This window comes from Helobdella robusta (assembly GCF_000326865.2).
Source record: "Helobdella robusta unplaced genomic scaffold HELROscaffold_21, whole genome shotgun sequence".
Lineage (NCBI taxonomy): Eukaryota > Metazoa > Annelida > Clitellata > Rhynchobdellida > Glossiphoniidae > Helobdella > Helobdella robusta.
In genome coordinates, this window is record NW_008704124.1 from 363663 (window position 1) to 385446 (window position 21784).

The window sequence follows — 21784 nt, forward strand, 5'->3', positions numbered from 1 at the left end:
AAAACAAAATATTGAAATTAGCATTAAATTTTCCATTACAAATTAAGATACTCAACGACGAAATAATAATGAATACTCATGATGAATATAAATTTGTTTGATAATTATCAGATTTAAAGAATGATTCTTTTTTCATTGTAACAAATTAGTGCTCAAAATCATGAATGTAACAATTTCATTGCACATGTCTTAAAACCTAACAATAATTATGAAGATGATGATAATGAGGACTGTGCCGTATAACTAGATGAGTGAATAATGAATGCATTGTGATGATGGGGAGCGTGATTTAATCTTTTGAAGAATGTGCAAACTTCATTAAAAATATTATTGAAATATTGTCGTATTAATGATTGGAAAATATTTTATGATTTTAATTAAAGTTAAAATTATTAATTGAAAGTGATAAAATCGTATGAAATGTTCAATATAAATCAATTGTAAAAATAAGAAGCATAGTTAAAGCAATTTTAAGATGAATGATGAATGCAAAACAGTTATCTAATTTCTAAATCCCAAGAATGCTGTTCTACAATTTTAATTCTTTACAATTTAATTATTCATCAATGATTTTTAATTTAGTGTGGCTGGTTTAACGATTTCATCACAAGTTGCGTGATACTCTTGAATTTAAAGTACACTTTTCAAATATCAAACTTATGTGAACGAATTGGGAAATAAAATAAATGTTAAACATTGGTTTCAAGAAATGTTTGTTAAATTTGAAATACATTAAAAAATATATATAATTGCAAGCTATTTCAAAATTTACAAATTATTTTAATTTGACTAAATCGTTAGTTTAGCAATCACCTGACCGAGCCATCAACCGAGCAAACATATCAACCAAACAATCAACCAGTCAGCAAGTTAAGCCCGAGAGGGAAACTTCCCTTCAAAATCCTACAAACCACTGACGCTATTACCAACTTACTACTGCTTACTACCATTAACTTACTACTGCTTACTGCCACTTACTACTACTACTTTAATAAATTAACTAATACAGATAACTACATGAGGCCAACTTTGATCTTCAACTCATTCCTCTGCCAGGGAGGCAGTTGGAAGAATTCATGGGCATCCATCTGAAACAATGTGTGGAACTCTTCTTTCGACAGGTGGTTCTGAAACATCATTATCATCATCGTCGTCAGCATCATTATCAGCGCAATGTTAACAATCATAATGATATAGCATATATTTATAATCGGCGTAATTTGAACACATTCTATTAAAACATACAAATTTTAAATTACTCTTTCTTGTGACTTTATGAGTTTTACGACTGAAAAATAAACAATGAGCTCATTTTTAACTTCAAAAGGCATGTTGCTTGATTGAAAAACTTTCAACCAACAAAAACAAACATATATTTCTTTATTCTACATCCAATTTTTACAAACTTTAAACTAAAATTGAGCCATTAAAATTTCCATAGATATTTTTCATCTCAACAGAGCTGATTCATAACATCCAAAACTTTAACACCTTCTACACTCAAAAAGTTATCAAGACATGCACTAGATCAACTTAACAATTCACAATAATCTGAGCAGAACAGACAACTGAACCAAGAAAAAGGAAGAAATAAATAAATATAGAACAAAGATTAAGAAAAAATGAACAATTCAAAAAAATGCAACCTCAAGTGCGTTTCTGTTGACTCCAGGAAGAGGCTTGGAATTTATCTGAAGCAACTGCTCATACGGGTACACCTTGATTTGTACACGTAGATGCATGAATAACTAAACGTTTGACAATATATTCGGATAATAACATTATTATGAAAGTTTTATTAAATTGTTATTAGTGCGAATTCGTGAAGGAATGTTAAAATGCAGTTCAACTGATGCACCACCAAGCAGCCAGTCAACCAACCAACCAACCAATCAATCAACCAACCAATCAGCCACCAACCAATCAGCCATAAACCAACCAACCAATCAGCCACCAACCAACCAACCAATCAGCCACCGACCAACCAACCAATAAACCACCAACCAACCAACTAACCAATCAGCCATCAACCAACCAACCAATCAGCCACCCACCAACCAACCAACCAACCAACCTTGACAGGTTCGGCAGATTTCAGTCCAACGGCAGTCAGCTTAGTGAAGTTTGAAAATCCAGTCAATCCAATAGGCAAGGTGGCTGCCCTCATGTGTTTGCTTTGCTGGTAACATCGTTCAGACGTTCAGTAAATCATCCATTACATTTACTTGTAAACGTAACCAATCAACACATTGAGATAGATTCTTATCCATCCTATCTTATATATCTATCTTAAAATCTTATGTATCAATCTCTCAGATGAATTTTAACTACAATAAAATTCAGTCAATTATAATACATACATTAAGTTCTTTTATTATTTAAACATTTATTTCAAAAAAAGTAGATAAGCATTGATTAGAATGAAAAAAAAAACATCTAAAGGACTAACTCTCAATCCAGTGTCTGGATCTATCTCTCCAACTCTTAGTGACGCTGTTTAATAAGAAATAGTAATGAAGTCACAATCATCTTCTCTAAAAAGTTACACAAAATAACTAATTGTGAAGCAATTAAGTAATTTAAATAATCATGACGTTAAGTGATGATTATAATATAATTAATTATTATTCATCAACAAGCACTGATGAATAATGAATTAAATTGAATCAAAGCAGTGTAATGTTGTAGGGGGCCTAACAAAATCTTCCAGGCTCCAATCCATCGACTGCACTCTGAGGCCTGCTACTGTATCTGTCGTCGTCATCATCTCCATAGATGGATGAATCCTGTGTGTACATGTGTGTGTGTGTTTGTACGTGTACATGTGTGTGTGTGTGCGTGCAAACACTTCCTAAACGAACAAAGTGTGTGAATCATACACTTGTTTATGAACTACGATAAAGCTGCATTGTTAAGCCGATATGTAGCTTTTTTTTACATAACAATTTGAAGTGTAACAAACTTCAAGTAGTTTTTGTGGCTGCATTTAAACATGATAATTTAAACTTCTTTCATGTTTTTATTATTATAATGACTCTCTATTTATAGCTATGGGAAAAAATTGTAAAAAGTGCCAATAACAACAATTGTTCATTGAAAAGTTTTTAAATGAAAGCAAGGCAAGCATCAATAAAACAAAAAGATCATTTGAAAACATGAATTTAGAAATATTTTTTGTATGAAAACAGATACAAAAAATGTAACAAACAAGAGGAGTGTAACGACGCCTGGCTTCCATTGATGATCCAACTCGATAGGGCAGACTCGTATTCAGACTGCTACCCGTTCTGATGGCCACTGTTCAACAATTTTATACCCATTTTTATGTCTCATTTCATTAAGTTGTTACAGGTATTTGTTTTCTTCATTAAATTTGTTCATATTTATTTGCTATCAGATCTTTAAAACTTGCAGGTTAATAATTAATTTGTAATTAGTGATATATTCCAAGAATGCTAGATAATTATAAACAGATAATGACATGATGAATTTAAAGTTAAATTATTGTCACTACTAAATGCAGCTAAAGTATTTTCAACTTCAGACTGGCTTCATGCAGAAGTAGACAAAAATATAAACATAAAAAAGATCAAATGTATAATCTCAGCATGAAAATATTTCAAAACATCTGTTATTGCTATGACACTTGATGTGAGAATCATGCAAATAAATAAACATTTGAACATGATTGTATGTTATCTTAACATGAATATGTCAATGTTCTGCTCAGCTACATTCTTAATAGTTTAGTCATTGTAAGTCTTTAGCATAATTAGTCCAATCAATAAAGAATAATAATAATAATAAGGGAAACAAGACATTAAAAAATAAAAATAACAAAAATAATAGTGGTTATATAATAAAAATATCAACAACAACAATGACAACATAAACCAATAACTTAACAACCATTATAATCACTACTACAACTGTTACATTTATTACAAACCTTAACAACTAACAATAATAGCAATAATTACATTCTTAATGTAACGGCCAGAATAGAATTGAATATTACAATAGAGAAAAACCTACATAAGCAATAACGTTAGTGATGTTATAATTAATTATAAACCTTGTAATGCAACCCAGCAATATTATACATAGCTAAAACCAACAGCACACCGTTAATGAACTAACATGAAGTATATGGTCTGACAACGTCCTCAACTTTTGGCTTGTTTCTCATGCTGTTATCAGTAGACTTGGATCTGTGTGGCAACATGTCCAAGTAGCGAGATGGAGCTGGAAAAGGTAACAAATTTCCAGTCGCGGTTGGGAAAAATAAGTATATATATTCAAATTTGTTGACAAACAAGTAGAGCTAAAAATTTAGAATGCAAGAAATGCTATATTGCAAGTAGATCTGCAGCTTCTAACATGCATAGTAAGGTGTCTCATATCTTGGTTTGTGCAGTGGTTCAACAGCAGCAGAAGGAGTACGTGATGCATTGCGGGGGTCCAAGTTGGGAGATCCCTCCTTCTTCAAGTTCTGAAGTTCCTTCAAAAACACGGCGGCAGTTCCAGATTCTCTTGACATCTTTTGAAGTTCTCCAATTCTCTTGGCCTCCTCACCTTCCACATTCACAAACTCTGCTCCAGATGTTGGCTTGAGAAAAAACTTCTCCCTTACTAGAATTGAAAGTGTTTTAAAAAAAATGTACTGGCAAATAATATTTCATTAAATAAAAACAAGCTTAATTATGATATAAAACATTCAAAGTAAAATCATTATATGAAGGTAATTGAACTGTAATGTGAATGGCTTGAAGATACACAATGTTTACAAAAATATGAAATCAATTTCTCATTAGTATGCTATGCGTTAAATTGCCGGTCTAGTTATTTACAGTGTCATTCAACTTTTAAAACAAAAGAATAAATGAACATATGAAAGAAGAGAACAGACGTACAGAGTTCCGGGTAAGCAGCAGCTGGCTCAGGCGGTCCAGGCCAATCATCTCTCTCAATGGGCATGAGGGCTTCAGATGTCTCTGACCTCTTTGCAAAAGTCATCTTCTCCATATAACCTGCTCATTTGATAATTATCTTCATAATGATTAAATTTAAATGGTAGCTGGAAAACATTTGATGAAAACATTTAACATTAGGGTTAGGGTTCATACTCGCCATATAAGGAAACAATAATATAAGTTCCCCTCAACTTATATTGGTAAATTACTCCAGACTTGTTTGACATAATTTTTAACAATACCTTTTCAGAAACTATGTGAAAAAAAACTCATTCAATGAGACAAAACTTTCATACATAAAGGCAAATTAAACAAATATTATTAATAAACTAAATAACTAAATACAAACTCATTTTGTCAGGGAGAAAATCCTTTCTGAAATTGGTGTAGCTGAAGTTATCTGCTAACAAAAATATTCATTTGTAGGTACAAAAAAACAAAGCAAAAGGCATTAGTGCAATTGCACAAAACAAATCTATCAAAGCAGAACAATTATTAAAGGTGTCATGTAAAAACAACATTGAGAGAACGTTTCCACGTGAAGGGAATGAAAATAAATATTGCATTCACTTGAAACATTTAGAATAATTGTTTGGTACAACTTAACAAGACCCACCAGGCCTGTGGTAATGGGTAGTTGAATGTTCAGTGGCACTCTGGACAGGGCCCCTCCTAAAATTATTGTACTGGGTCCTCTCCAGGTAAGAAATATTGTAGAATCGATTGTCAGGCATGCCAAATATGCGAGGCAGGCTGCGCGATGATGCTTTCTTTGAAGTTTAAATTCAAATAATTAGCGACTAAAATACATAAATTAATGGTAAGAACATGGAACGTCGTAAGTACATTTCAACATTACCAGAGAATTTGATTTGCAATTGATCGAATACATACAACTTACTGATTTCTCCACTCCATTGACCAATCCTAATGAAAAGTTGAAAATGGATACCTTGTATTATTATTAAGACATTAGAATGTGGATATTACCAGTACTGTGAATTGGAAATTATAAAGTATGTGTTACCTTAATCAAGCTTTAAAGGAAACAACTGAATAGAAATGTAAACAAAAGAGGACACATTCAAAATGCATACCTCCATTCAAGAGAGCAGCAGGCTGTTGGTTGGGTATAGATCCATTTTGAATGATTGGAGAGGTGGGCTTGGACATGGAAGAGAGTGGATGCGACGACTGCTTGCTCTCCATCGAGCTGTCCTGCTTCAATGAGCTATCCTGTTTCATTGGTCCCAATGTAGATGGCGTTCCAGACACACTGTTCATTTCCTCCAACTTACAACAAGACGAACATAGTGAAATGTTCTTGGAAAATGTTACTTTCTCTCCTGGTTCAAACAGCTTGCTACAATGAGATTTTAACAAGATTCAACAACTGCTACAAAGTTATTAAAAAAAAAATTACAAGTATATGTATAATTGAACTGTTATCTCATTTCATAAAAATATTAACAACAATTCAAATAGACTTTAGCAATAAATTAATTATTTTAATCAATAACAGCCAATACAAATATTGAGGTTCAAAGAATCACACAAACATCTGAGAAATAACTAATAAAAAATTAAAGTTAAAACTTGTATGGAATCATTTTTAAACTTGGGACGAGAAAAAAGTTTATTACATAAACCCTAAAAAAATATATTACATTATCTTATAACCTAACTAGCGCAATTCAAAGTGACCTATGTTCTATTTACAACACTACCATCTACAAATTCCCAATACACACACACATAAAGCCATCCAAATAGAGAAAGTCACATAAAGCCATCCAAATAGAGAAAGTCACATAAAGCCATTAAAATAGAGAAAGTCACATCGTTTCAATATCTAGGGGATGTTCTGGATTGTACTGGAACAGCTGAAGCTGCCGTTCGAGCACGCATACGTGCAGCCTGAAATAAATGTCATCTCCTTGCCTCTATATTGATGCGGCGTGATATCCCACTACCACTACGATCAAGACTTTATAAATCTGTGATACGTCCGGTGTTGTTATATGGTGCAGAAACATGGCCAATGACAACCAAACTGGAACAACAACTTCAACGAACCAACATGAAAATGCTCCGATGGATGCAACGAATTAGTCTGAAGGACCACATCAAATCTACCGAAATCCTGCGTCGTGCTGGTTTAGATGATATAAAGGACGAATGCTGGCAACATCGTCTGCGGTGGTTTGGTCATGTCAAACGAAGTGGAAACAGTGCCATAACTTCTCTTGCAGATGTTGAAGTACCTGGCACACGTCCCAAAGGCCGTCCAAAGAAGTCCTGGTCGCAAACAATCAAGCAAGACATGAAAGCTCTAAATTTAAATGAAATGGATACAACTGATCGTCTAATTTGACGCAAAAAGTTGATGGCAAAGAAAACAAAGTCCTACCTCGAGAAACCTGGACACAAAACGAAAATTGATCCTAACATTCACAACATAGGTGAAAATATTCTGCATCTCATATTTCTCAATTACGTAACTGGTGCCTGTCAATGATCAAGACACTTAACTTTTTCAAATCCAAACCTTAAAGCTTATCATCTTTCCAAGGCAAAAAAATACTTTGTGAATGGTCCCTACCTGCATTTAAAGCATTTAAAGCAGTGGTGATGAAATGACTTTCCAAGGACGGTCATGACTTCCCCTTCAGCCAGCTCTCCACATGCATCACACTTCACAGAAAATAATCTTTGGTAATCCTCAGGACAGTAATGCAGATTGTTCCTGGTGTAGAATCCATTCATGCTCAACTGCTTGTGACATTCTGGAATAGGTTATAATATTTCAGTTACAGAAATCAGAATTTAAGTTAGACAAGAACAAAAGTTAATTTATAGATATTTGACAATAGCAAAGTAAAGACCTGAGCAGTTGAAACATTCTAAATGAAAATATTTCTCTTGAAGTCGTATTGCTTCTTTTTTACATTTCTTTTTGCATGCTTCACAAGTATATTTTCCTGTTTAAAGGTAAAAACATTAGAGAAAATAATTAAAATAATTCTTATACAACATGGAGGTAATTCCAATGAAAATTACCCTTAATGGTTATTGCCTGAATGGAATAAATTTCAATAATTACATATTAATTATAATAAAATAGCAGCTTCTACAGCTCTTGTTTTTATCCAAAGATTTGCACATAGTTATAATAATGAGTCAATGTAATGGTTAATAAATATGACATCTGATTATTGCAATTTCAAAGTCCTCCTTCCTCACAATTAACATTCAACTGGCCCCATCCAACTTATTCAGATAATAAAATTTAATAAATATGTTTTGAATTGAAGTTTTAATCAATTATAAAATAAAGCTCATAGAATGTTTTAAAAAGTTTTAGAGAATTTTTATATTCTTTTTTTAAATTCTTATTTTTAATTAATCTAATCTTAATGTTATGAACATCCTATCCCTGCATTTACTTCCATCAAACTCATCAAATAATATTCCTAATTTTTATTTATCATGCTAAGTTATTAAATTTTTTTAAAGAAAACCATGAGTTATTTTAAAAATAAAACCAATTTAACATTTTTAGCTTAAAATTTTGATGAAGCCAGAAACAGAAACATATTCTTTTATTATTACTTTTTACATTTTTAGCATTTCAATTAATTTTTTAATATAATGATAATCAGATAATGGTTGCTTTTAAATTTAAAACAAAATTGATTTTATTTACTTTACAAAACATGTCATGACATAAGGTCATAAGCATAACCTTACCTGCATTTGCAAATTTCTACTAATGTATATGATATACTATACATGATTAATTTAATATTATATCATATTTCATCCTGTGATTCATTGATTGAATGAAATTATTTTTATTAGTTTATTTTTATTTTATAAAAAAATTTTCAGTAATTTGCAAGCTTATTTTGGTTTATTTTTTTATGAATTTCATTTCATTTATTATTATTAGATCTACTATATAATAATTTAAAAAAAATCCAAGAAAGATGAACTCCACCAGGCCAGGACTAGAATTAGATTAAAGTTTAGACTTTTAGAGCAGGTAAAAAAACTGAAACTAAAAATAATTATATAATAAAAACTAGTGGAAGTAGTGTTATCTATCAATCAAAAAATTTGAATGTAGAAACTTTTTGAACATTTGCATAAAAATTAAAAAGATAAATAAAACATGTTTAAAATTAAGACGATCGCATTTAACTCACCCATATTCGAAGTCGATTAGAAAGAAAACAAGTAATTAAATCTCCGCTGAAAAAATATACAATGAGTAAATAGAGGGTGCCTCTAAGCTCCGTTTTGTCTCATTATACATAGACAAGTAATTGAAATATTTAACTCACATAACCAGAATAAACGTTGAGGTTTAACTAAACGTTGCATTTATTCTATATATATATATAATCACAAGTTATTCATATACATACATTTTTATTTAATTGTGTATTTGATTAAAACTATGCGTTTTGATCTTGATAATTATGTATGATATGGTTGGCGAATCACCCAAGTTAATAGGAGTGTCATGTTTTCGTCATCACTTAATTGTTACACGCAGATCGGATTCAAAAGCTGTTTTCAACAAAAATGTAATGGGTTTTTTGATTTATACTTATTATATTTTTTATCTTTGTGAGTTTAGCCGTTTGTTTTATTTGAATATAGGGCTATCTTAGAATACACAAGCTAAGATTCAGATAACACCGAGTTTGTCATTCATTCCCCCTCGGTACCCTTCAAAGATAGTGAAATCATAGTAGTAAAAAATGCAAGGCCAGGTGATTATTGTTTTTAAAATAGGATTGAAATAACATGAATTTAGAATAAATTAAATCAGGGTTTAGAAATCATGGAAAAACCATAAGCACTATGCAAATAACCAGTTGTATTAAGACAAAAAAATTACCGTTTTCATTAGTTTCATAACTGCGGGACAAACGTAGACGATTCTAAGTATATGGACACGACAGGCTTTTGAAAAAAGTCAAAAATAAGCTTTATCAAACTTCTATGTTCCACACATCTACATCACTCTATTCACTCTTAGTGTCGTGGCAGATGTGAAGAAAACTGGATTCCGTTCTAATTAATGTTTCAATAACTTTTTGTAAAAGTGACATTAATTTTTAAATTAGTATTTTAGAAAGTTGCCACCACCAGTTTTTTCTTTTCAACTGTCAATGGATCCAAGTATGTCTTATTACATTTATGATCTCATCCAAAATGCCAATCCAATCCACAATGGAACTTGCAATTATCTTAAATTTAATTTCTCAAATAAAACGTTTTTTTTTCTTTTTTTTCGTGATCGTTATCATGAAACAGGTAAATGAAATTAATTGTTTATCTCTTATCAGTCACTGAAATTTTTATTATTTTATTTAAGAATTAAGAAAAGATGCATTTTTATACATTTTTTTTATAATAATAATACTAGCTAGTAAGTATTCAAGTTTGTAAACTTTACACTGTAAAGTTGCTATTGCCACGAGCCCCATAGATTCTATTCTGTGGCATAGCAAAATGTATGCCATAGAAAATAGAATAAAATGAATGATGGATTTGATTAAATGTGGTGAAAGTGAAGTAATCATTCTCATATAATATGTGAATATCATAATATAAAATATAATATATAAAATCAGACTTACACTTTTTATATATTTACACTTGTTACCGGTGATTAATTAAGGTTAGGAATTGTCTAGTTATTTTTGTTATTTTAAAATATCTTATTTTTATTATGATTATTACTATAAATCAGTTTCGACAACAAAAAATTGTTATAAAATAAAAGAAGTTTTTGCCATTTAAATTTAAGGAAGCAAAGGTCCAAAAAATCGTGGTCATGGCAGACCGCCAACAAACACTCAGCTGTTTGAAGACACGTCAATGAATCCACCAACCTATGGATACCCTTCTAATAATTATGACTACAACTATTATGGTTCACAACCAACAAATTTTTATAGTATGAATATTATTTTATTGGATTTGTGTCTATTTATATGGTTTTAATTTAATGTCACTAATTGACTAATGTTTAAAGAATATTTTCTAAATCAGATGTAATCTAGATTTAATTTTAATCAAAGAATAATAACCATTGCTAAAAACCTTTAAATTTTAATATAATTTTAAAATTTAAATCATAGTTGGATACTTAAATTTTAAAAATTTAATTTTTTAGATGCAGACTATGCAGCTTCGAATGCGTCTGCATCGTATGGACAACCAGCACCTCCTCCTTCATATCCTGGCCAACAACTCTTCAATGATCCCATGGCCAACATGGCAATGCAGTATGGCCAGACACTAGCTGGACAGGGAACAGACCTCCTTAATAAAAATGTGTGTTTTTTAGGCTTGCACCGGAGCTAAGTATGATCCAGTGCAGCCCTAGTGGTTTTTGTTATTAAATAATGTTTGTTTATTAATGTAGATAACATTTTGATTGTTAGATAATGTTTGCCCACGTAGGTGGTTTTTATGTTGTAATTTAAATGTTTATTCACCTTACAAATTTTCTTTATTGTGTATCTTGATATATTCTCTATCTTTTGTATGATTTATTTGTATTTTCCTTTATTGCATTTTTTAATTTTATAAAAATTATTTAAATTTTGTAGATAGAAAAATATGTCTCAAAAAGCAACTTGAAGTTTTATTTCTCGGTTGATACGAGTTATGTAGTCAAGAAAATTGGTTTACTCATCTTTCCTTTTGCACACAAAGTTTGTTTATTTTGTGTATTTATTACTTTCCTTATACACATGCTGTGTGATGTATTTATATATGTATGTATGTATGAAGTATGATGGTTTAACTTTTAATTTGTTATGATTAATGAGTTAAGATGGTTTTAAGCAGTGTAAACAATATCCAAATATCCCACAGCTAATATGTGCATAAACCATAATGGCATTTTATTTGGTGTGATTTTTGTTTACTGCTTCTTGTTTACTGCTGCACAAGTGCGATTTTCTGTTAAGCTATTTTCACAGGTCATTCAGTCCAGTTAAGTTTCTTAAGTTCATTTCTGCAGCAGTGCTAAGGAAAGGAATAGCTTACAAAATATAAAGGAGAAAATAAAGGATGAGCTGTCACTAAAATTTTATAATATATTTTGAGAAACTGATTAAAAAATGAGTAATGTTTCAGTTTGTTGGTGACAAAAGTATGATGAAATAATCTTTTAAGAAGATTAGTCGTTTATAAAATATGTATATTTTCGCTACATTGATAATTTTTACATCAAATCTACCCTTGTAAATGTGTACTGTACCCACTTCATTTGTCTTCTTGCCTGCAGGACTGGTCTGTTAATTACAGCAAAGATGAACCCCAAGCCCCCAGGTCTGATGTTAATGCAAGAGATCTTTATATTCCTGGTATGCTTTTTGTTTGTTTGAGCCTTTGAAACAAATGATATATCTTATCAATTGTTATTTTATTAGAAAGTTAGTTATACCCATTCTTTAGAAATTTGTGTTATGATAGTCTTAATGTATATCATATAAAAAATTTCTTCTGAATAGTCTTTAATGCTTATATTTCTTTCAATGAATTACAAATCAACGAATTACAAATTATCTTCTGTTCCACAAATGACCGCTTTTTGTTTGTGTTCACAACTCTTGCACATGTTTTCATATGTTGAAGAGATTTGTGTAAGACTTTTCAAGGGTGTTCACACTTTTTGTTGCACTTATAACAGATAAGAAGATTATTTATGTCATGTTTGTAATGATGTATCTTTTTATGTTTTAAATCTTTTTACTCATTTCTCAATTTTACATTTTTGTGCTGACAAATTTGTAGTCTTAGATAATCATTAGTGGTTCTTACAAATTATACCTTATTAAACTTTTTTGTGCAGTGATGGCATTTGTGACATACACCCTGCTAGCTGGTTTGTTGCTGGGAATGCAGAACAGGTTTTTTCACCTTAATTTTTCCATTTTTCATTTATTTGTTCAGCATAATAAGAAGATGTAATGAGAAAATGTTGAATGTTATGGTCTCTTATATAATTTTCATATTTGTAATGATATGTAACGTGAAAGTTATTTGTTTTATTTGTTTGATATGTTTAATAATTTTATTATATTATATTTATTAATTTTATTATATTTTATTAATTATTTTGGCATTAATTTTGTTGTTATAAGGCTGACTTGTTATAATATCAATTAGATAATGCCCTACTTTACTTTGCATCAGTTGATTTGGGATCTGATAAGAGGTTTTAAAACTTTGAATAAATCCCACCAATCATCATCTACTTGTTAGGTTTTCTCCAGAGCAGTTGGGGGTTATTTCAAGCACTGCTCTGATATGGACAGTGTTAGAGTTGACCATCTTGTTGATAACAAGAAGCATACTCAACATACAAACTGGTGATTATGGACCATCGTACTTAGATTGGCTGGCCTTTTGTGGCTACAAATACGTAGGGTATGTCATTTGATGTCCTTTCCGTTGTATTTTAATAGTTGTAAAAATATTATATATTTTGTTTTTAGCTAAGTTTATTCTGTAATTCAATTTTTTTGCATTTATCGTTATTTATTAAAATATCTTGCATAATAGTTTTTAAATTGATGAATGATTGTTTTTCAACACCAACAGGATGATTATGATCTTGATGCTAAGTGTCATGTTTCAGTCAACTGGATACTACTGTGGTCTAGTCTGGATGAGTCTTTCTCTTGCTTACTTTCTTGTATGTCAACTATTTTAAATTTCACATCAATGGGTTTTTTTTCATATAAATTACTAAAGAGAATTTAAACGGAACTATTTACCAAAATCTCTGAATGATGAACGGCGCAGTGTGCTAGATATTGCAAAACTCTTTGCTGATTTTAAATGAATATCACAAAAGATATATTTTCCACACGTTAAGTGGTTGAAGTAGGCAGATGGATGTATTTAATGGAAAGTAGAATAAACTGAACTGAAAGGCAAGGATTGGCTAGATATGTTTTGATTTGCATCATCTCCGCAATAAACATGCAGGCTTCCTTTGTGGCTGACTCAAAAATCAATTGCTCCTGTTCAATGTTTGTTTATATAACTCACTGATGTTTTTTAGAATAAAGTTCTTACCTGAAGCCATAATCGAATAAGCTGAATTATAAGCCTTGCTTCAAAAACTTTATTATGTTCTATTGAAAATCGTTCCTGTTTTCAGGCCTAATACTTTTAAATAAAATAGGTCTTTCATTTTTTAAAGCTCTACACTTTTAAGGAGCACCATTCTTCACTCTTGAGTTAGCATTTCTGTACTTTAAGGTTTTAGTTTTCTTGAATACTCTACTCGTCCAACATTCACTTCAATGTGACATGCAGCTGCTTATGTGTGATTAATTTTTTTTCTCGTTCAATGTTAATTTCTATCAAAATGAATCATTATAAACTATACATAATCAAAGACTGTTTAATATTTCATATAATTATGCTTGAAAAATAAGGTCAGATCGCTGAAAGTTGCCATACAAGGTCATTCTGATCCTGGTTCTTTTGAAAGAGGCAACAAAAGAAAGTTGTACATGATGCTCCTTGTATCAATATCGCAGCCACTGTTGATGTGGTGGTTGACAAGAAAGTTGGCTATTTCTGACGCCTCTATGGTTTCTTCGTTTTCTGCTGGTCTGAAATTAGGTGGAACTGATAAGAACTGATGCCGCCTGTTTATTCATACGTTCATTATAACCATATATATACCATTTATTTGTCATTACTCATCTTATTGTTAATTTTTTTCAATATTACAATTTGTTTAATGTTATGCCATATTAAAAAATTTTGCATTAAAATCGGTTGTTTTGTTTTCCTTTTTTGCTTTTACGCAACTAAATTAATAAATTATATAGGTGGATTGTTGAAAAGGTTTGCTGGTGCGTCAGTGGTTTTAAGGATACTAGAGATCGTGTTTTTGTTACTACCTATTTTCGGTTGGAGTTTGTAATACCATGTGCTTTACGATTTTTACGGAAAACTTGTAATATGTTAGTACGTCTAAGGAGTTTCCAAGGTGTATCAATTAAATTTTGTTCTAAATATTGGTTGAAAGGTATTACAAATCTATCGATGTTTCAATAATATCCGGTAGAAACTTTAAACTATTGAATATAACTTACAATTTAGCTCGATTCCAGTTAATATATAATTAAAAAATATATGGTGACTAGAATTTTTAAATATTTTTGATTTGTGCAATCGCTTGCGCCGAAATTTGAATAATTACTCTTTACTTTCCACTGTGTATCGAACAACTGATTGTTAGCAAAATTTTATTGAAAATTTCTATTTTTAGTCTGACGTAATGCCACAGGCTGGCTGTTTATTTGTTTACATGTACATGCAAAATGCGATATCTATCTTATAATGCATAGCTTATGGAATATATGGTTCACTTTGATAATTTTATCATTAAGTGGCGCTGACAACTATGAATCGAGGACTCAGTTTAAAACATTGACTGATGACTGGTACACAGTGGTTGTCCTCGTTGAACCATCAAGATTAAACGTACGTGTAATTCGTAGTAAAAGATCTGCCTTCCAAGGTCCGGACTACAGAATCGTGACGAAGTGGGAAACACCTGATGACCCCTTTGATGTTTTCATTAGTCGCAATAGGTCAAAATTGGTTTTTGATACTTTGTTTGAAAGATCTAAACAAAATATACCTGAGGTGGTTTGGGAGTTCACTCGGATGTATTTTTTTATAACGTCAAGTAAACTTCTCTGCATTTTCATAACATCGAAATAGTTAGCATTTTCGACTGCTTTTTATAGGTGTATATTATTTGCTTGGTAATCGCTATGAAGTAGCTATCAATACTGTTCAAAACTTTAAACAAAACTGTTCGTTTGTTTTAAGAAGTTTGCGATTGGTGTCAGATGAAGAGGAAGCAGCATTTGCCTGGATAGCCGTTAATTATCATCATAAGGCCACAAAAGCAGATTGTTGGTTACTTTAAATTTTATCTTATAATTACTAAATTTTGTTTTATACTACATAGCAAATTTACTGCATTTAAAAACATTTGGAATATTGAAAATGGAAAAGGAATCATTTCAAATAGCATTTGTCCCAGAAAATGACGTACTGGAAGATTTATTTCCAGTGACATTGAATCAAATTAGATCTCCTTTGTACGCCCACAGTTACATCAATTTCAGTCCATACGCACTAGAAGATCAACTGTTAGATATCGTTGTAGGGCCTAATCGTAAAAGCAAACTTGCACTAGATTATCCCTGTTCTAATGCAGGTACGTCATTTTAAATTAATTTTTTTCTCATGTGAATTAGCGTTCAAGCATACTTTTTGTACTTCTATTTGAAAGCATCAAAAATAATATGTAGGACTTGTGTTTGACTGGAAAGGTACAAAGTTGGTAGGAAGTGCAGACGTTGAATTCTGCTTACAGTTGATCAGTTCATTATTCCATAAAACCTCATACGACGAATGTTTTGATAAACCTTGCAGACTAGACAAAGTGTACCAACCATCTGTACCTAATAAACAAGTACTTAATGCAGAACCCAGAGGCGTAGCCAAGAAAGGGGGTAGGTGTCAATTAGGTTGCAGTTTTCCAGAGTGAATATGTTTGTTGATATTAAGGTTAAATTCTACAAAATTTTAACCTACATTTTGGCATGAAACTGTATAATCTTTAAAAGCGGCTGTCAGCCTTTTCAGAAAACCATGCCCCCTCGTTCAACATTTCTGGTTACGCCACTGAAGTAAATAGTAGAAAGTTTTTAACATTGCCATTTTAAGCTAGAAACATTACTGATACAACAGGCGTTTTACGCTTTGGGAATTTTTAACCGTGTTTTCGAATTTCTTGACATGAATCCTTCGAGGTCAAACTTGTCACAGATGCTAAATAAAATGGTTCAATATTGTAAGAAGGTTATTAAATATTTCACTAGTAAAAAAATTTTATTTTTTCCTTCAAACGTTCATTAACCATTTTAAGACCTCGTTACCGTTGGAATTGAATTACAAATATGGAAACAGGAATGGCTGTTTTTTTGGCTTGTATATATATAAGCTGCTCCAAGAAGGTTTCGGATTAAATGATGAGAATATAATTCTCTTTGGAAATGGGGTTTTTAGATATTCTAATTATGAACCAGGTTATATTTTAACTAGAATTCAAAATGCAAAATAATTAACAAAAACTGTTTAACAATTTTATTTGAAAGATTGGGTTCTGGGTGGGGTTATTTACGATGAAGAACGAGTACAAAGCAGTTGTCCTTATTCTATGATGGCGCTATTGAATTATGGAATTATTTTGATGACTGATAAACTAAACTTTCTATACTCATTCGTTTTTAGTGCGACTACTTTTATGCTATTTTAGTAGAGCAATGAATAAGCATGTTTAAACATTCACCAGTTTATTTTTGATTACATTTGTTTGACATCATTTTCGAGATGTTCAACGAATTTTCAAATAAGTTGTGACAAAAAATTTAACTTGAAAATTTCAATTTTTTTAAACAAGCATCATCAATTGCTCAAAAGACATAAAATGACATGACATAACATGACACCATAGCGCAACGTAACATGACATAGCATGGAATAACGTAACATAGCAGCATAACGTAACACAACGTAACATGACATAGCATGAGTTGAGAGAGGGCGTGGTTCAGTAGAATATTCTGTGTGACAACAGGATAACTAATGCGTGAGGAAATTTGATTAAGTGGTAACATATCAATAAACATAAAGTTGGAAGTAGTATGCTGTTTGCAGCGAAATTTGGACAATAAAAAAGAGAGAGTTGAAAAAATGTCAGAAATAAAAAACTATGGCTCCATTCTATAGGTAAGCATCATCTTCATTATCTTGTCTTATCTTGGAGGGCCAGTATGGTATATTTATTCTAAATAAGTTTATAGAATACATTACATTACACTAATAAACATACACATATTTATTTTGGTTTATAATTGGATACCATTGCTTACATTATTCAGGTTTTGTTCAAATGTTCAATTTTTCTATTTTTTCACTACGGTTGTTTAAATTATGAACAAATTCCATTCCCCACGGTTCATATATGGGGTCGTGCTGCAAAAACATACAAGGAAGACGCAGCGCTGTTACTTATTTAGTGTAATTTGACATGAATCATCCACTTGTCAGTGGTCTACATATGATTTAATGATATGTATGGGCGCTCATAAAGACGTTAATTTGCTAAAGTATTGAGCCACGATATCATTTACTTATAGAATTTATTGGAACTGGAAGCGAGCTCTTTATAATTTATTCCGCGTTGGAGGTGTTGGGAGTTTCAAAATTTAAACTAGTAGGTGACGGAAACACATTCGGGTCCTGTATACTAAACTACAGTATATAAGACCGTGCTTTATGTTTCATGTTGTTTGAGGTCTTCGGTTGACATCAAATTTAAGGGACTAGCAACATGTAGTTAAAATACAAGCGTTAAAAATATTAATTTATTTGACTGATAAGCATGCTTGTTTGTATGCGCGTACTTATCATGGATATATATATATATGTATGTATATATATATATATATATATATATATATATATATATATATATATATATATATATATATATATATCCATGGTGCATATCACGTATATTTAGATTAAATTTGATAATTAAGTGTTTTGTCTGTTTGTTTTATTTCGTACATGGTTATTGAGTTTTTGATTTTAACTTTTTAAATGTTGTCAACTTTAAAATTTTATTTTATAAAATTTTTTTATTTTATTTGCTTTTATTAGTCGCACCGCAATAAATAAAAATAAATAAAATGTAAAAGTGATGAGGAATTTTGCGGCAGAGCAGAGGAGAAGCCAACCATTTGAGATTTGATTGCCTGCTTTCATGAGAAGGTTCGTTCTTCTGTCATTCAGATTTTTGTTTTTTTAAGACATGCTGCCTTGAATGTTTATGAGTTTATCTGTTGTAAACTTTCAAAATGTAAAAATAAAGTATAACTAATAATTTCTTCTAAAAACTAAACTTAAAAAAGCCAAAAAGGTAGTAAATAAGTAAAGAGACTAAAATCAGAAATTTAAAAACTAAATAATTAATGAAAATAAATATTAAAAGTATTTTTCCCAAAATCCCAAAGGGAAAATGAATAAAAATAAAATTGAAATAAAACAATAAAATAGACAAAATGAAAATCATAGTCATTTGATTAAAATTAAATACTAACTAAAAGGAAAACTGAGAATAATTGTTTTATTAATTTTATAGATAGTTGAATAAAAAAATATTTTATTTTGTCACAAATATTTTAATTTAATTTATGTTAGTCTATCTGTAGTTTCTAATATTAAAATGAGGTTGACAAAATTAGGTTCTGTAGCATAGGATTTGGTAGGGTTAGTATTTTATACACTTTTATTTTAGTTATCATTTAATTTAAAAATTTAAAAAGTTGGTTTTCTTATCTTATCATTCAGGTCACATTTAATCTATCATTGTTTGTTAGTCTATTATATTATATATCTTCTTGATCCATAATAAAATAAAATAAATTAACTGAATTTACTTCTATTTTAATTGACTAATTGTAAAAATAAATTATGTAAATGACTTATGAGTTATGTTAGCAAATTTTAGTATTCTAAAAGTCTAAACAAAGTTTTATTTGCTTATTTTCAAAGAAATGTAAATGTGTGACATTTAATTTATGTATCAATGTTTGTTTGTTTGTATCATTTGGTCTGGTTAATGTTTTCTTTACTTCATTCCTATCTAAGATAAAAACCAGAATTAAAAATATCTTTTTCCATGTTGTTAGCTGATATTGGCTACAACATATTTTTAAGATTAGGAAATGTTAATTCATTTATTTCCTTATTGTCTTAAGTCTTAGGTCTCCACAACTGCATTTTTTACTGAGTTGCTTATGTACAACAGCATGTCACCTTTTATAAAAGTTGAGGAAACGTTATGAAATAAATTATTTTATTATCAATTAATCATAAAACTTTAAATTCTGATTTTATTTTTAATTAAATTTTTAATAAAGTTTAAACTTTAAAGTTTATTAAGAAAGTTGGAGTGAAGTATATTTTCTCCATTTAAACTGGCAAATTTAGCATCATGAATTGTGTGTGTAATATTCTTGTGACCAGTTAGCTAAAGCTTCATTAATTCATAATTTGTTTTAATTATTATTTTTTGTTAGTTAATTCATTGATAAGGTAAAAATAACTTATTTCATATTATACAATAAATGGAATATAAGATATTAATTTGTTTTTTTTTAGTTTTAAGATCTTTATTTTAATTTGAAATATATGGGTTTATATTTTGAGTTTCGTGATGTAATTAATGTAATTAATGCAATTAATTAATTAATAATCACTGCAATGCACCATGTTCAACATGTTAAGTTGATACATTTAATGACTATTTAATAATACACTCTGTTTTAATGTTAAGTAAATAATTCATTCGAAAGTTTTTCCAAGTTATTCTTTATAACTGAGTCTTTTGAATACATAACTAATTAAATATGTATAAATTAATTAATTGGAAATGAAATTAATGTTAAAACTTAACCATTGTTGTATCAATCAATTGGTTAACAAGTCATTTTATCTTGTTCTTTGTATATTGAGGTTTTTTTATTGGTTTCACTTTAAAATTTTTTAACATTCAACCATTTTTAAACTCATTTTGGTTTATTGTATTTCATAACTCACTTAAAATCTGGTAGATCAACCAGTTTCAATATTTTATAGTGGATTGAAGTTGTGTTTGTTACATTTCAATTTCTGCAATGAACAAAGACTAATTTTACCAAAAAATATTAGTAAGGAAATAAGTTTATTTGTTTGGGCTTGTTTATAGTATACTTATTCTTTGGTTATAAATTTCGTTCAAAAAGATGCAATAAAAAAATAGGACCTGTTTCATGTTCTACGCCACACATACAACTGCGTAATTGCTACCACGTGACCATAAAGTTACTCTGGTAGTGATCTTGAAGAATATTCTCTTTGAGGATTGCTGATGATGCATTTACCTATGTATGTGTGTATGTGTGTGTTTGTGCGTGTGTGTGATGCAGGCTTGTATATATATATATATATCTGTGTGTATGTGTGTGCGCGCGTGTGTTTGTACGTAGGCTTGTATGTTTGTATGTATGTATGTGTATTTATGTATGTGTGTATGTATGTGTGTAATTGAATATGTAATATCAAGGGTGTAAACTTAATATAGTGTAAATGAATATGGTATTATTGAACAATTCAATTTTTAAGCTTACTACATTTATATAGCAGAATGAGAGATTGCTACACAGACTACATCATCATTCTGTGAAAATCACATCTCTCACCACAAATTATGATCTAAAAATAGGTGGTAGGAAGCCAAATAATTTATCAATATCATCATATCATGAATTGTTTTTTCCATTTATTCCTTCATGATTTTGTTGTTCTATCAATCACAACCATTTGGGATGTTCTGCTTGTAATACTGCCAGTCTGGTGTTGTTTTCGTTGTTGTTTTCGTTGTTGTTGTGCTTGTTTTAATATTGCTTGTTATTTATGATGTTAAATGTTTTGCCATTCTAGTATTATTTAATTTTATTCAATTTGTTTGTTTGTGTTGTATTGTTTTTCGTTAATATAATATTAATTCAAGTTATTTGATATGACGTTGATAATGCTCACACACGCACGCACGCACACGCACACACACAAATTAAAATTAACGTTAACGTTCACCTTTATTATTTAAAATTTTTTTTTAGCAACTTTAA

At 30.2% G+C, this 21784-nt stretch overlaps 3 protein-coding genes across 3 annotated transcripts; 2 read left to right on the forward strand and 1 right to left on the reverse strand.

Moving 5' to 3' along the window:
- Nucleotides 1-385: 385 nt before the first annotated feature.
- HELRODRAFT_191395 (hypothetical protein) lies at nucleotides 386-9185 on the reverse strand (the record flags this gene model as incomplete). Its single annotated transcript, XM_009018247.1, has 15 exons — nucleotides 386-1127; nucleotides 1647-1718; nucleotides 2075-2179; nucleotides 2450-2493; nucleotides 2699-2786; nucleotides 3209-3297; nucleotides 4141-4245; nucleotides 4381-4632; nucleotides 4914-5030; nucleotides 5590-5743; nucleotides 5875-5900; nucleotides 6071-6336; nucleotides 7615-7759; nucleotides 7859-7954; nucleotides 9182-9185. 15 exons carry the CDS (start codon nucleotides 9183-9185, stop codon nucleotides 1014-1016), a joined length of 1677 nt encoding a protein of 558 aa, XP_009016495.1. The 3' UTR covers nucleotides 386-1013.
- An 843-nt stretch (nucleotides 9186-10028) lies between these two features.
- On the forward strand, nucleotides 10029-14802 carry HELRODRAFT_111184 (hypothetical protein). Its single transcript, XM_009018248.1, has 9 exons — nucleotides 10029-10166; nucleotides 10798-10947; nucleotides 11167-11327; nucleotides 11606-11710; nucleotides 12289-12367; nucleotides 12856-12913; nucleotides 13269-13433; nucleotides 13608-13701; nucleotides 14453-14802. The coding sequence occupies exons 1-9, from the start codon at nucleotides 10157-10159 to the stop codon at nucleotides 14660-14662; spliced, it is 1032 nt and encodes a 343-aa protein (XP_009016496.1). The 5' UTR covers nucleotides 10029-10156; the 3' UTR covers nucleotides 14663-14802.
- A 566-nt stretch (nucleotides 14803-15368) lies between these two features.
- On the forward strand, nucleotides 15369-17269 carry HELRODRAFT_171521 (hypothetical protein; the record flags this gene model as incomplete). Its single annotated transcript, XM_009018249.1, has 7 exons — nucleotides 15369-15720; nucleotides 16009-16260; nucleotides 16376-16518; nucleotides 16673-16735; nucleotides 16797-16907; nucleotides 16975-17106; nucleotides 17204-17269. 7 exons carry the CDS (start codon nucleotides 15369-15371, stop codon nucleotides 17267-17269), a joined length of 1119 nt encoding a protein of 372 aa, XP_009016497.1.
- Between the last annotated feature and the right edge of the window lie 4515 nt (nucleotides 17270-21784).

What these genes read in the sequence shown, in the direction of transcription:
- HELRODRAFT_111184 (XM_009018248.1), top strand. An exon ending in TCTTTCCTTTTGCACACAAA is followed by an intron (nt 11,711 to 12,288) that starts GTTTGTTTATTT and finishes TCTTGCCTGCAG; the next exon opens with GACTGGTCTGTTAATTACAG. An exon ending in TTTCTCTTGCTTACTTTCTT is followed by an intron (nt 13,702 to 14,452) that starts GTATGTCAACTA and finishes TTGAAAAATAAG; the next exon opens with GTCAGATCGCTGAAAGTTGC.